This window comes from Halyomorpha halys, unplaced genomic scaffold, assembly GCF_000696795.3.
Source record: "Halyomorpha halys isolate HHAL.00 unplaced genomic scaffold, Hhal_1.1 Scaffold646.1, whole genome shotgun sequence".
Taxonomy (NCBI): Eukaryota; Metazoa; Arthropoda; class Insecta; order Hemiptera; family Pentatomidae; genus Halyomorpha; species Halyomorpha halys.
In genome coordinates, this window is record NW_027111017.1 from 312,645 (window position 1) to 326,458 (window position 13,814).

General features: G+C 29.7%; 1 protein-coding gene across 2 annotated transcripts in view; it reads right to left on the bottom strand.

Annotated features, from left to right (window-relative positions):
* Positions 1 to 1,472: 1,472 nt before the first annotated feature.
* Positions 1,473 to 13,814, bottom strand: part of LOC106685006 (uncharacterized) — a 189,390-nt gene continuing 177,048 nt past the window's right edge. For both annotated transcript variants that reach the window (XM_067049115.1, XM_067049116.1), the window contains one exon: positions 1,473 to 3,566. In XM_067049115.1, the coding sequence (XP_066905216.1) occupies positions 3,453 to 3,566 (114 nt within the window). In that variant the 3' untranslated portion in view covers positions 1,473 to 3,452. The remainder of the gene's footprint in view (positions 3,567 to 13,814) is intronic.

The following is a 13,814-nucleotide window of genomic DNA, read 5'->3' on the forward strand; positions in this document are numbered from 1 at the left end:
AACATTTAAAAAATGTGTAAACCTTGTTTTGTTTTTTTGTTTTTGTTCCTAAATATCAAATAAATTTGGGGAATAAAATTAAAAGTTATTCAAAAATAAAATATTTTTATTTATTTTGTTTTTTTTATAAAACGATTTTGTTAAAATAAAAAAGTTTTCTAAATTTATAGTTGGAAAATCTTTTTAAGTTCATCCGTAATGGGTTTCTTCACGATTTATTGCCATAGTACTCTAATGTAGTATTACATGCCCAGGTCGGTTTATAACGCTTTTTCAGGAGAGAATTGACGTCTTTCAGGTGACTTCAGGTGGGAAAAAACTTGTTTTCCTTTTTAGTGTTTATTATCTAGTTCTAGCTGTATTTTCTATAAAATTAATGAATACAATCTTTGTAAATAATATAACTGAACAAAGGTTCAAAAATCACTTTCCTAAAAAAAAATTTATGGATCCATATTTACTTTTTAAAGTTAGTTTTGGCATAACTCACAGCAAAAGAAAAAAAAATTGTATGCCTTGTATAAGAAAGTAAAGATTTATAAATTTATTGCAGAACGCAATGTTAAAATTGTATTCAAATTGACATTGGTACATTCGTTTGAATTAATGATTAAGTATTTTCTTTACATCATTTCTAAAAATTTGATCGGGTGTTCAAAACGATATAACATACAGCAAATAACGAATAACTTGAACTTTATCGGAATAAAAACTTATTTATCATCCGTCAAACGACAAAAAAATTATTCAATCAATGCTTTGTTTACATAACCTGAAAAATCTAGCTCATTTCCATCACTTAACCTAACCCTATATATAATTTAGATATGTCTTATTTGAAAACTACAATTTTGTAGTAATATCTATTGCTAACTAATGGTGTTTTGCCAGTATATTCATTCGTGATGAATAAAAATTTTGATTCCGTCCAAAATTCCAATGTTCAATAATTATAGCAATAATTTAGAATTTAGAATCTGACTATAAAACTGTGGAATATTTTGAAAAATTAATTAAACATATAACTTGAAGCCAGTGTGTGGTTTAATGATTTGAAATATGAGTTCAACAAAAATAATTTATTTACAATTTACTATTACTATGTATGTGTTCAGGAAAAAAATAAAAATTTATTATAATTTACTATAACCACATTGGTGATGAAAAAGAATAATAGAAAATTAAAGAAAAAAGATAAACTGCTTTCAATTTTAAACTTAATTCAAGTGTGAAAAATGATATATTTCTAAAATTATTAGACATCTAAAAAGGTTTGTATGATAAAAAAACAATAATTTGTTAAAATTGAAAAAGAAAGTCAAAAGAAAATGGAAATTTTTTTCATTCATCAAAATATTAGTTTTAATAATATCCTTAATATACTAGCGTGAGATTATTTATTTTAATAACCAGGTAAAAAAACAGGTGACGCCAAGCAATCTACAGGAAAAAAAAATGATGAATAAACAAAATAAAAAAAAAATAATAAAATAATATATTTGGTTTGAACAAATATGAAATGTACAACAACAAAAATTAGGCAAATACAAAAATAAAATAAACATAAAATGTTCTATAGAAATAATAAGAAAAAAAATGTGAAAAATAAAAAGAAAGTTTTAAAATAATAAATAAATAGTTCTCTAAAACTAATTAAATTATTTATGTTGGTACATAAGTTTGTGCCTTGATGGTGAAATGATTTTTCAAAAAGTTTAACAATGTTTAAGCGTTTTTGTATTTGCTTTTTTTCCCCCAGGCAGAAATTTATACCCTGACCTACAATAAGACATGAAACGAGGTAAGATGAGAGAATACTTCCCATCTACGATTAGAAAAAAAAATTCTGTAACAAGAGATGGAAACCAATAGCAAAATTTCTAAAGTAAAAAACAAATACATATTAAGGACTAATGTATTAAATATTACATTTACAATATCATTACAAGTTCATTTTTCTAATATTGATTTAGAAATAAAATTAACATTTAAACAATCTGCAAGGAAGCTGGTCTGGTATCAGCTGTAAAACCACTTCGTGGATAGCGGATTGTGATCCAAATAGAAGTATGGTATGCAGTCTGCCTGATTTCGAATGGATTCGGATCATATAAGTTTGAAATACAGAAATCTTGATGAGATATGCACTAAAAAGTCTCGACCATATTGAATATTTATATATTTAATTTTGAACAACATCGATAGACTGAATTAAACAATATTGTTACAGCATCCACATCTAATGATCTACTCTACATCAAGGCTACAGTTATCAGATATAATATTTAGACACCTTAAACGAACACCTAAATAACGATCTTAAACGAACTATATGGAAATTGAGGGTCAATATGAATCTGATTTCAACGAATTATCCTTACATCCGTCCCATTCAATAAATCCTCAGTTGTATCACGAATGATACACCACCCGCACTACTTTTCGTTGAAGTTCATTTTCGAATTGGCTGAGGGCAAAGCGTTGGGCTCATAACCCCTTGTCCCCATAGCCTCAAGGCTCTTACACTCTAGTCACATCTATAACCACGGCTACATAATATTTTAAACACCTTTCACTTATAATATAAGACAACTTATATACTACTTAGCATCAAAAATTTATACTTAGATATAAAACAAACAAAAAAAATGTTTCAGAGCATATCTCATCAAAATTTGGTAAAAATCAATCAGATTTGGACTCCCAATGTTTTATCTTAGTTGAATTATGTATCATTTTAGAAGCCTGTGTTCTTGTCTCAGAAGGATCAATCCTGTGTGATAACTTCAAGAACATACAAAATCAGTCGCTTTTAAACGGATTCAACCCCTGCAAAGTATGGCCTGAACAAGGCAAATGTTGCACTTGTGACCTCACAGCCCTACAAACTCCACAATCAACATATTCTTGCCACATTCATATAATTACATGATCGTTTCATAATACCTAAGTTATGCTAGCTTTGTGAACACTATGTACAACAGCATCAAGCTGAAATGAATTTTTATTCCTTCTCATTTCCGAACAAATAATAATAAAGCAATGAAATTGAATAAGTGTTTTCACCTTAGGCCTGGTGAATTCAACAAAAGTAATGTTCATTTTCATCATAGGTGATTTATTAACTGAAAGCATTGAAACAATATAAATATAATAAACATTTTAGTGACTTTTTCAAATAATTTAATTTAATATTTATCAATGAGAAGGGATAAAAATTATTATCAAATGTAACTATTTATAACATATTTTTTTGCTATTAAAAGATTTATTTTTAAAAGAAAACTATACCTTTTTGTGAATCTGTTTTTTTTTTCAATGTTAAATAAGTACGATTTTGTCTAATGAACATTCACATCGGAAAATTACGAAGCGTAATGTTTTAAATAAACCATCTATTAAGCTAGCTAACAATTATAAAATTGAAAATTTTCGCTAACAAACATTAGGCATTACGATAACAAATATACAAGAAGTGCTACAAGAGGTATGAAGGTAGCTGAAGAATAATTGGGGTTCCCTCTTCCAGCCATCATAAAATTTCTTTCCTTCTCCGAACAGTGAATCTGTAAAAAATAAATAATATTTTAAAATAATAAAAAAATATTGCATAAATCTATATATCTGTGTTTATTTTATTAAAAACCAATAAAATCCGTACTGCTATAACCCATGGGTCAGTCGTTCAATACTTAGTAAGTAAGTACTCCTGAATAATGGTTGTACCGCCGTTCTCCCATCCCTCCCCCTTTAAGTGTACCCACTTTATAGAGACAGGATAGAGAGGGTTGACTCACGGCTACAGTAACAGAATAAATAATAATCTACCACAGTTGGATTCGAACAAGGAGAACAACTTCTAGAGTTGGTAGCACAGCGTCTTACTGATCCACATCGCTACCATTTGTATTTTATATAACTATTATAAATAAATGTTTATCTCAAAAATCTTTATCAATTCACAACTTGAAGCAGTTCTTTTATATACTTACAAAATTTATATATTTTTTAAATTAAAGCAAATAAATTTGAATTTTGAAGCAAGAATGTATAAATCGAAAAATAAAAAAAATAGTATAACAAAAAGTAAATTGATGATTTTTTTTATTTTTATGGCATCACCAGTTTCATGGACTAGTTCTGTTAATTATTAAGGATTACAAATATTAAAGAACAACTGGAAATAAAGGAAATTGCGAAGAAAAAACTTAATAACTACTTTTTGAATATTTCATACGATTTCCAGAATGATGAGAGTTTCTATTCATAAAATTTAGAAGAAAATAATAAGTCAAAAGTGAAAAATAAAATTAAACACAGCTACTTATATCCCCTACTTATATTACATCAACAATCCTTAGCTTAAAATCATAACATTAAATCCTAGTCATTATAATGGTCATTTATGCAGAAGATTGATCTTCGAAGTTGGCGGAATGGAATCGTTATACAAAAGGAGAAATGAATATTCGATATTACTTCACAGTATAAAATATCTGTACTAAAGAAAAAATAAAATAAAGAAATGTCATTATGTCCAACGTTGTAATAAATTGGAATCGGAGACTGGGAAAGACTGCGCTAGTTGTTTGCTAGAGTGATAGAAAACCAATTAAGAGTTCTTAGAAGTAAAAATTCCAGGAATGTATCCACAGGTCGATGGAGGATATTAAATTCAATACAACGTTAAATATTAATTAAAATAGTGTTTGATTATAATATAGTTATAAAGAACGTATTATATAAATTTATATTAAACTAGTTGTTGCCCCCGACTTCGTTGGACTAGTCTTCACTTTAACGAGTAATATATACACTAATAATAATCACAAAAAAATATAAAGTAACGTAAATTAAAATTTTAACCACTCTATATAAGATTATTAACGAAAGTTAAGTGAGCTAAGAAAAATTTAATCCTTACAATTAAAAAAAAATTAATTGGTAGGAAAAACAAAAAAATAAAAAAAAATCATTTTCATGGCAATTTAAAATTTCTGGAAAGCTTATCTATTCCCATTCCACTAGTTACTTATAAAGTTGGACGTTCATTAGGTCTCGAGATCCATGCTTCAAGATAAGGTTCAGGAATACAAATATATACCCGCCTTAATAACACAAGACGGCTAATGGTATAGATTGTTTTGCAGGCAGTTCTCAATGCGGTCTTTATGGATTCCACTTATAAAATACGATATTTTATATAAATATAAAAATGAAAGAGAATAGGATCTCTAAAGAAAAAAAAGAAGTAAAAATAGAAAAAACCTGATAATTCTTCTACTAGTAATTATTTATGCAGTTTAAAAATTACGTGTACAATAATCCTGGAAAAAGAAAGAAAACTATTGGTTTTTAAACAGAATATCGATAGTAAAATTAATTCTAAATTTTTAACAATTATTTTATCATTATGTTATTTTATTTATTTTTCATACAGATAGTTTAATTATATTATGTTCATCTTGTCTATTCTTTTATTTGTATATATTTTAAGAGTTTTTTTTTTTTTTTGTATTTTATTTTTTTATTTTAGTATGTATGAGATCATTCATCACTATTACCTATTCCCCACAACTGTGTGGCAGATTGTAATATCTATCAATAAATAAATCTAATATATTTAAAAAATTTTTACATTTAACAAGTTTATTACATCAGTATGCTAATGTTTTTGACGAAGGATTTTGCTCATGTTGTCAATCCACTTCTTTGTTTTTCTTCTGATGAAGTATACGTGAAGTATGAAGGATGTGATCAGTGAAAAGATAAGGCTTTTCAATTTTGTAAACAATCTCTCAATGCAAGGATCATCACTGGCTATTTTAAAAATTATGGCACAAGTTGATTTATATGTGGGTATATTTATATTCCTAAGTCTGAAGAAGATCAGTGAATAAATGTAAGTAAATAATTTATATATTTTTAATACACAGTAAGTTTTTTGGGTACATTCTAATAAAATTTTGGACTTTTTCAAGAAATAAAAACGTATTTAACTAATTAATATGTAAAAAAAAATAACAAAAATTAAGTAGTCAGTAGAGGCTAGCAAGCCAACAAAATTTATTTTTAAGAAAAGGTCAGATTTGATTTTAGCATCATTCAAAACTGTCAAATCTGAATTTCCACAAAAATCGAAAATTAGAAATTTTTGGAGGATATTACTTTCTTGTCAAAATTATCGAGTTCATGAAAACATTTATATCTCCTAACAGTTTTATACAAACTGTTGGAAAGCTGAATTTCTGACCTTTAAATTTTATGCATTAATATGGGGGAAAAATTAATTTTAACTAAAAAACAAAAAAAAAAGTCTCCAATTTTCCGCATTTTATGTAATTTACACGGGGCTAAACCAATCGTGTCGAAGTTATTGAAATGTCATTGATTTTCGGGGATAAAAATCGGAGAGTAAAATCAAGACCTAGTAAGATAAAAATTATGACTTTTGTAAACTTTTTCTCCCTCAAACACAATTAATTACCAATCTAATATCATATAGTGAGACTGTGTCCCGTATCATCAATGATAGTTTGTCAAATTATTTTTCAAATTAACATATCTGGATAAAATTTTGTAATATGTAAGCGATCCAACTTAGTACATGGCTAAAAACAGGTCTGACGTTACTTTTTTCTCAATATGATGGTTAATGTTACAAGCATAGCACATAATCCAAACTGGGAGGAATTTTTAATACTTAAAGTAATGTGTATTCAAAATTATATTCTATAGTTTTACGGGTGTTAACATTTTAATGCACAATAAAAATAACTTATTCTAATCACTAGATAATGTTTTAAAAATTTCATTAATTTAAAAATTATCCTGAACTAATCAGTTTGAGAAACTAACGAAATTTTAGAGAAAGAATAACATTTCATCTAATATACCTTTTTTATTACCTTGTTCGAGAATGGTGGTTTTATTAATAATAACAAAAATTATCCAAACGGTCTGAACACTTTTTATTAAAACTCATTACATGTCCAACGTTTCGGCATCATAAAGGACAATCTTAATTTTAGTATAACAGCGAGTCAAAATAAAACTGTATTTGACACTATAACATTTAATAATAAATTTTATTCTTCACAATATCACATTATTCGGATCAGCCAAAACGTTGGACATAATATATACGTAATATGTTTTAATGAAGAAGGTTGAGACAATTTGACTTAATGTTTGTTACTATTAATCGAATTTAATTATGTTTTATTAGTAACTTGTTTTTTTATTTTTTTTTTGGCACCACTTTAAAAAAAAAATACAATGAGATAGCATAAAATATAAATAAGAATATAACTTTTTCCCGTTTGAGAGGTTGTTCTGGATGAAAGGGGCGAAAACAATGGCCATTACTCGGCTTAAAGATGTAACAAGAATCGTTGGGGGTGAAATAAAAGATCGTGTGGGGAAGGTCGTGGACTTAAAGTGCAGCTTCTTGAATATCCAAGTATCCATTCCTACTGCTTATTTTATCATGCTTTAGGAAGTGCGCAGCTTTTATTTAAGTTCCCAAATGCTTCAACCTTATACTTAATCGAAACAACTGCGATTGCTTAAATGTTCTTTGAAATCATGAAAGTTCGAGTAATAAAGTTACAAATTGGAGAAGATGATCGGGGGGTGCGGTCAGCTAAGAAACAACATAAATTTACAAGTTATTAATCAACTTTTTCCTTTCTAAATGAGGGTTGTTGTCTTTTTGTTTTTATAGCCCTGATGAAGACCTGAAAATCAGGTCCAAACGTCGGCATAAATAAATATTTTTTTGTTAATTTATGTTGTTTCTTTGCTTACTGCAACCCCCCGATCATCTTCTCCAATCAGTAATCTACGGTCAACTATCTACACCTCATAATAAAGTTACAAGTGGTCGTAGTTTTTCATAAATTATCTCAAATAAATTTTATCGAAATATAAAATATGGAGATAAATGCTTCATTAAAATTCCTATTAGAAGCAAGCTAAATTTCACTAATGTTTTAGAAGATATTAAAACAAACAGCTCCTAAGAAGTCTGGAAGACGGGCTGCCAACATATTCCAAATGATGTCTGGAATAGTGGGAAATTTTTTTTTTCACGCCATAACTTCATTGTTGTTAATTATAGAACTACACACACACACACATGCACACAGAGCGTTGGAAAGCTGCAGATACCGGTAGGTTAACTTCCAGGTTGATGTTGGTTTGTGGTTTGGACGCTGATATGGTGAGCTGAACTTTAATGTAAGCCATCTGTTGACCGGACATGGATGCTTTAGAGCCAACCAATACCAAAGCCATATCTAAATTTAATTTGAAGCAATAAAGTCAATTTAAAGCAAATTGGACAACATTCTTTTTTTTTTTTTTCTTTTTCGGCCAAGAGTGCTATTGGAGTCCTATATTGCCTATACACCATGGTTAGGGGTCAAAGTTCTTCATTTTGTGGGACCGCCACTCAATGAAAAAAGTTAACCACTGAGCTATGGGCGGCCCGAAAATTGGACAACATCGCAGAATGCCCTGCATGTCTGACTATGGAAGAAACAGCTGAGCACGTGTTTTTGCTTGCATACGATTAGCAGAAGAAAGAAGCTAATTGGATAGATTGGGTGTAGACCAGAAAACATACTAAGCCATATTGGGAGGCAGTGAAGAAATTCGCCACAGTTGTCCATAAGAGGTTGGCAGCGGAAGAGAGGGCTAGAAGGTGTGACTAGCATGGAAAACATGAAAACCATCAAGAGGTGGCACAAAACAATGAGGCAGCACTCAGCCATTTCCCTCCATGGAGTAATGCCTAACGGTAGTCCCGTGGAGAGGAATGGACAGATGTAGTGAGGTTGTTTTAGTGGGTTTAAAATCCCACATACGAATAGGTACGGGCCTATCCATGTCTTTTGAAGGTTTCCACCAGCCCACGTAAAAAAAAAAAAAATAAATATATAAATTCGTGGCTGACAAAAGGAAAAATAACAAATTGTTAGAGTCAAGTTAAATGAAAATATTAATGCGATATTCAAAATTTCATCGTCAAATTACTATATCTGTACCAAATGATACAGTTTAAATTCACATTTAAACAGCTTATGAATAAAAATATATAATTTAAAATGAATTATCAGCGAGTTTATTGTAAGAATCTACAGTATGTGCGTGAGTACGTTGATAAGGATGTAGAAACACATTATAGAATTTTTGCAATTACGAATTTATGAATATAATGTTATATATAGTTTGATAAAGTGTGTAATGTTCTGACGAAAATGATCGGTGGAGTTGTATTAGGATTCTTTCAGATTCTGCCTATGACACAAGAATCATGATTATTTACAAACCGTTACAGGTCAGTTGCGATTATTAACGAATGCCCTTGTAGCTTGACCGTCAGTTCGTTTCGTCAGTAATTTATGGACATTGGTGGGACATAAAATTGTCAATGTCGTATGACATATTGACGCAACTTTCGACTTTTTTTCTTGTCCTTATCTTGACTTATTGCCGTTCCTTGAGGCAACCATTTCAGAGGCCGCCTTGTTTTTTAAAAACCTTGATTTTTCACAAGAATGTCGATAAAAAAAGGAAGTTATACATATTGATATCTAACGAGTAACCTGTTTCTTGTAAATAAAAAGAAGGAATCGATAATTTTACTCTTATTAATCAATAAAAATAACTTAAAAAATCATAAATTACTTTTTATGCAAATAATTTCATCATTCTCATTTTTTAATTTCTTCAAACACCATAAAGGAAAAAAATCTCATCATACTTGTTAGTCAAGAAACATGAATTGAATAAGACATCCTGGCTAGATGAAAACTAACATAAATGTAAGTTGTAAATGCATACATTTATTTCATTATATTACACAAATATAAATTTATACCGGAATAAAGTCAGTCCTGATAAAGCCCCGCAAAATGGGGCGAAACGTGGGTTACCAATAAATGTTTTTTATGCAATTTTTGTACCTTACTTAGCCCCCACCCGGACCATATACCTAAAAAAAATTTTAAATTAGTTTTTATTTTTATTGCAAAAAAAAAAAATTGTATTGAAAAATTAAAACAAACTTCATAATTAACCTCACTTCGCAAGTCTAAATAAATCTCTCAAAGGGGTTCGTGAGAATAAGATAATCACTGTACATTTCGAAGGATAATCGATAATACAATATTATAATCGATCAATGATTAGGAAGAAAAGATTAAACATATTATTATTGATCGTTGACTAAATGCGGACATCCATCCACTTGATATAAAAAAAAATCAAATGTGTGAATGAAAAAAAAAAATTGAAACGTTTTGCCGTTTAATGCTTAGTTATGCGTACAATGGACCATTTGCTAAAATTAGACATTGGACAGTGGAATTAACTAGAAGAAATTAATGAAATTATTTCTGTGCTATACGTATATATTCAAATTCAAATCCGATGGCAGATCGTTTAGAAATGAAGAGTTTAATTTAATTAAAGCGCTTGAGCAGATCTAGAGAGATTGTCGATACCAATTATTGCCGGATGCTATTTCAAATATACCGACGTAACAAAAAAGCCGGACAAATATAAACATCACGCAGTCAGCGCTGATTTATTTCTAACTAAACTGTGTAACTCTGGTTCTTTTCGAACCACGACCGTGGACGGCGAAAACCTAAATTCAAATCGAAAAAAACGGGCTTTAGTTTTTATTTTTTTTTTTATTTCTTTGCTAACAGATCAGCCCTGGTTACTTACATGGTTATTTTAACAGTTTTTTACAGCAAATTTAATTTTCCGATTCAATATATTTTTATTAATTTCCAAACAAAGATATGACCATGCTCCATCTGTTATCTCATCCAGAGCCTTGCTTTATCCAAAAAAATGTTAAATGGAAAAAAAATTGTCTAGGCATTGAAGAATATATAATAGAAACTGGTATTAACAATCAAATAGACGTTGATTTTAATATTTAAAATCAATATTTTAAAAAAATTACTAACAATATTTTTTTAAATTTTATATTTAATCACAGTTTACATTTTGATGAACCAACGAGGGATTCAGCATCTAAATAAAGAAATTTTATAATTCATGGGATATCATAAAATAATATTATAACATTGCAATAATATATTACAATAGTTATAATTTACTATTGGCATAATATTACATACTGCAAATATATTTTATCTATATTATCATTAATAATATTACTAAATAATGTATTACTTGGATTAATATATTAAATACAATTTCACTAAAGCTCTATAGTGCCTTGATAGAGTTTTTAAAAATATTAATACATCATCACATTGTTGTGAAGACAATTGATAAGTAAGTAACAAAGGTGGGAGTGTCAAGATTCATTTTTCGGGACCGCCGAAAAATAAATATTGACTGCCCCAGGTAGGAATCGGACCCACAACCGTGCGCTCTGGGATCTACACCCCAACCCGCCGTCGCGTCCCCAGTGTTTAATAACATTTCAGTGATCCGCTGGTTACCATATGTAGAGTGTATGTATCCGATCATGGATTGATTGGTATGCTGTGTATTGTAGCAATGTGGGCAGTATGGCTAAATAAAGTATTTCTCTCTTACTGGGCGTAGTTCCCTTTATTCAGCTTTGCGAAGCCTTCTAAATTCTTCCGTTAATTCATCCAAGTCAATTGATAAAACTTTTTATTCGAAGATAACAAATGATATAGTATATATCGAAGTTTTGGCAATTCCTACAACAACAATATGATAAATGTCGTTAAACAATTTATCCACATCTGCACCGATACTTGTCCTCCAAGATAGGATACTTCTCAACAAACAAAGGGGACCTCTGTGTTTGTGTACCAGAGCTATTCACTTCTTTGGGAACCACAGTTCTTACCAAGTAGTTAATGGGTACCACATGGCGAAAGACCGTGTTACCGATACAGAACCGAGGGTTCCCACCCCCTCAGGCTCTTGGAGAGACGCTCACCTAGAGGGCGTTGTAACTTATAACCAATGAGAAATGGTATTCCAAAAAGGCGACGCCCCTTTTTGGAACAAGTGGGGGCGGAAGGAAAAAGTAGCAGGGAAGACATTGAAGACGAAGAGACAGAAGTAGTAGAGGTACAGAAGTAAGAAGACCGAAGAAAGGGCAAGATGCAGAAGACGAATCCCTAAGAAGGGACTATGAGCCCTGAAACGCCATCCTTATGATAACATGACACCAACGACGAAGACGTCACTGCAACACCCAAATCAGCAGCTATATAGATCTATTAGGTAACAATTCATAATGTAAACAATATTATATGGCAAACCATTTATCTAAATCATTTCAATCATTGTATAATTTCATTTTAATTATAACATTGCAATAAGCTGTAAATAAATACTTTATTCCTGGACATAGTTTATATACTATTATATTACCCAATAGTTATAATATTATATAATTAATGATACAAATATTTTATACATATAAAGGTATTCAATTGGTAATTAGTAAACACAAAATAAGCCTCTGGAAAAGAATACAATTATTATCATAGGTAGAACTTAATCTTAATTAATTAATTAATTTTATTTTTGGATAATTGCCTTCAGCGATCATCCTGGCATCCCAACTAAATTTTAAGACAGATAAATAGCCGAATAATGATTTTTTTCCATTAGAACCGGTACTTGATTACACCATAATTGGACCACGCTAGTCTTCACGTTTTTATGGACATTGTTCCATTTTATAGTTTATTATTTTTTATCTTGAAACTAATCGCGATATCTCTTTCTATGATTTTTTTTTTTATAAGCAGCGTGTTATTAATTTTCATGGTTCTTTTCTAAACGAAGAGGAAAAAAGTTCAGAGAAAAGCCTGATAAGAATGATATCACCCTGTATTTCTTCGAAAATCATAGGTCATTTTTATCTTGCGTGTCAAAGCACTCATTCAGTTCTCTATCCGGGAATTTTTATTCTATTTTTTTTTCAAGTGATACTTTGCGTGTAATAAAAACTATCAACATCGGCCAGGAATTATTCATTGTTATGTAAAATGAAGTTATTTATCTTTCAGATGACAATAAGAATAAAAAATGTTCGGCATTATAAATTTTAAAAACTATTAGGTAATAATTAATAAGCGCAAAAAAATTTGGACAAGGAAATTGTTCAAATGACCCGGATCGAATTGCTGCGTCACATGAGGAAAAGTGAGTTTCCTCGATAAGAAAAAAAAATAATCAACTCATCCAACTTGAAAACAATAATGTAATTATCTAACACTGCTTTTGACATGTCACAAAGCGAATCAATTTGAGCCTGTTTTCCAGGAACATAAAAGTAAAAATTTGCAGGAAAATTGGATTTCCATCAGTACATTTACGGGTATTGTTCATTTCCATATCTCAAAATGGCCTTTTAGCGTTTCGGCTAGTTTATTTTTAAAAACTCTGAAGGACCTTTAATTTTGCTTATTTGAAGGTCATAACCAGATCTCGTTGTTGACAATAATAGATAATGGATAAATAAAAACCATTAAAGAATTTGATAAATAATTAAAAGAAAAACCTATACATGAGTATGAATCGGAAAGATTCGAGAATACCCGATCGCATTCATATGTACGCAGCTTTGTTATCTTTTGTTAAACTGTTATATTCTTGATACGGACAAAGTTGACATTCGTTATTTTTACCTGAAGAAACCCTACAATACGAATTTTGATAGTTAAACTTGTTTGTACGGGAAGATTATTGATTGACCGTGTGTAAAGATGAAAAGAATATGGTCCGGGTGCGGTCAAAAAAACTCAAATAGTAGAATATACTATTTTATTGAG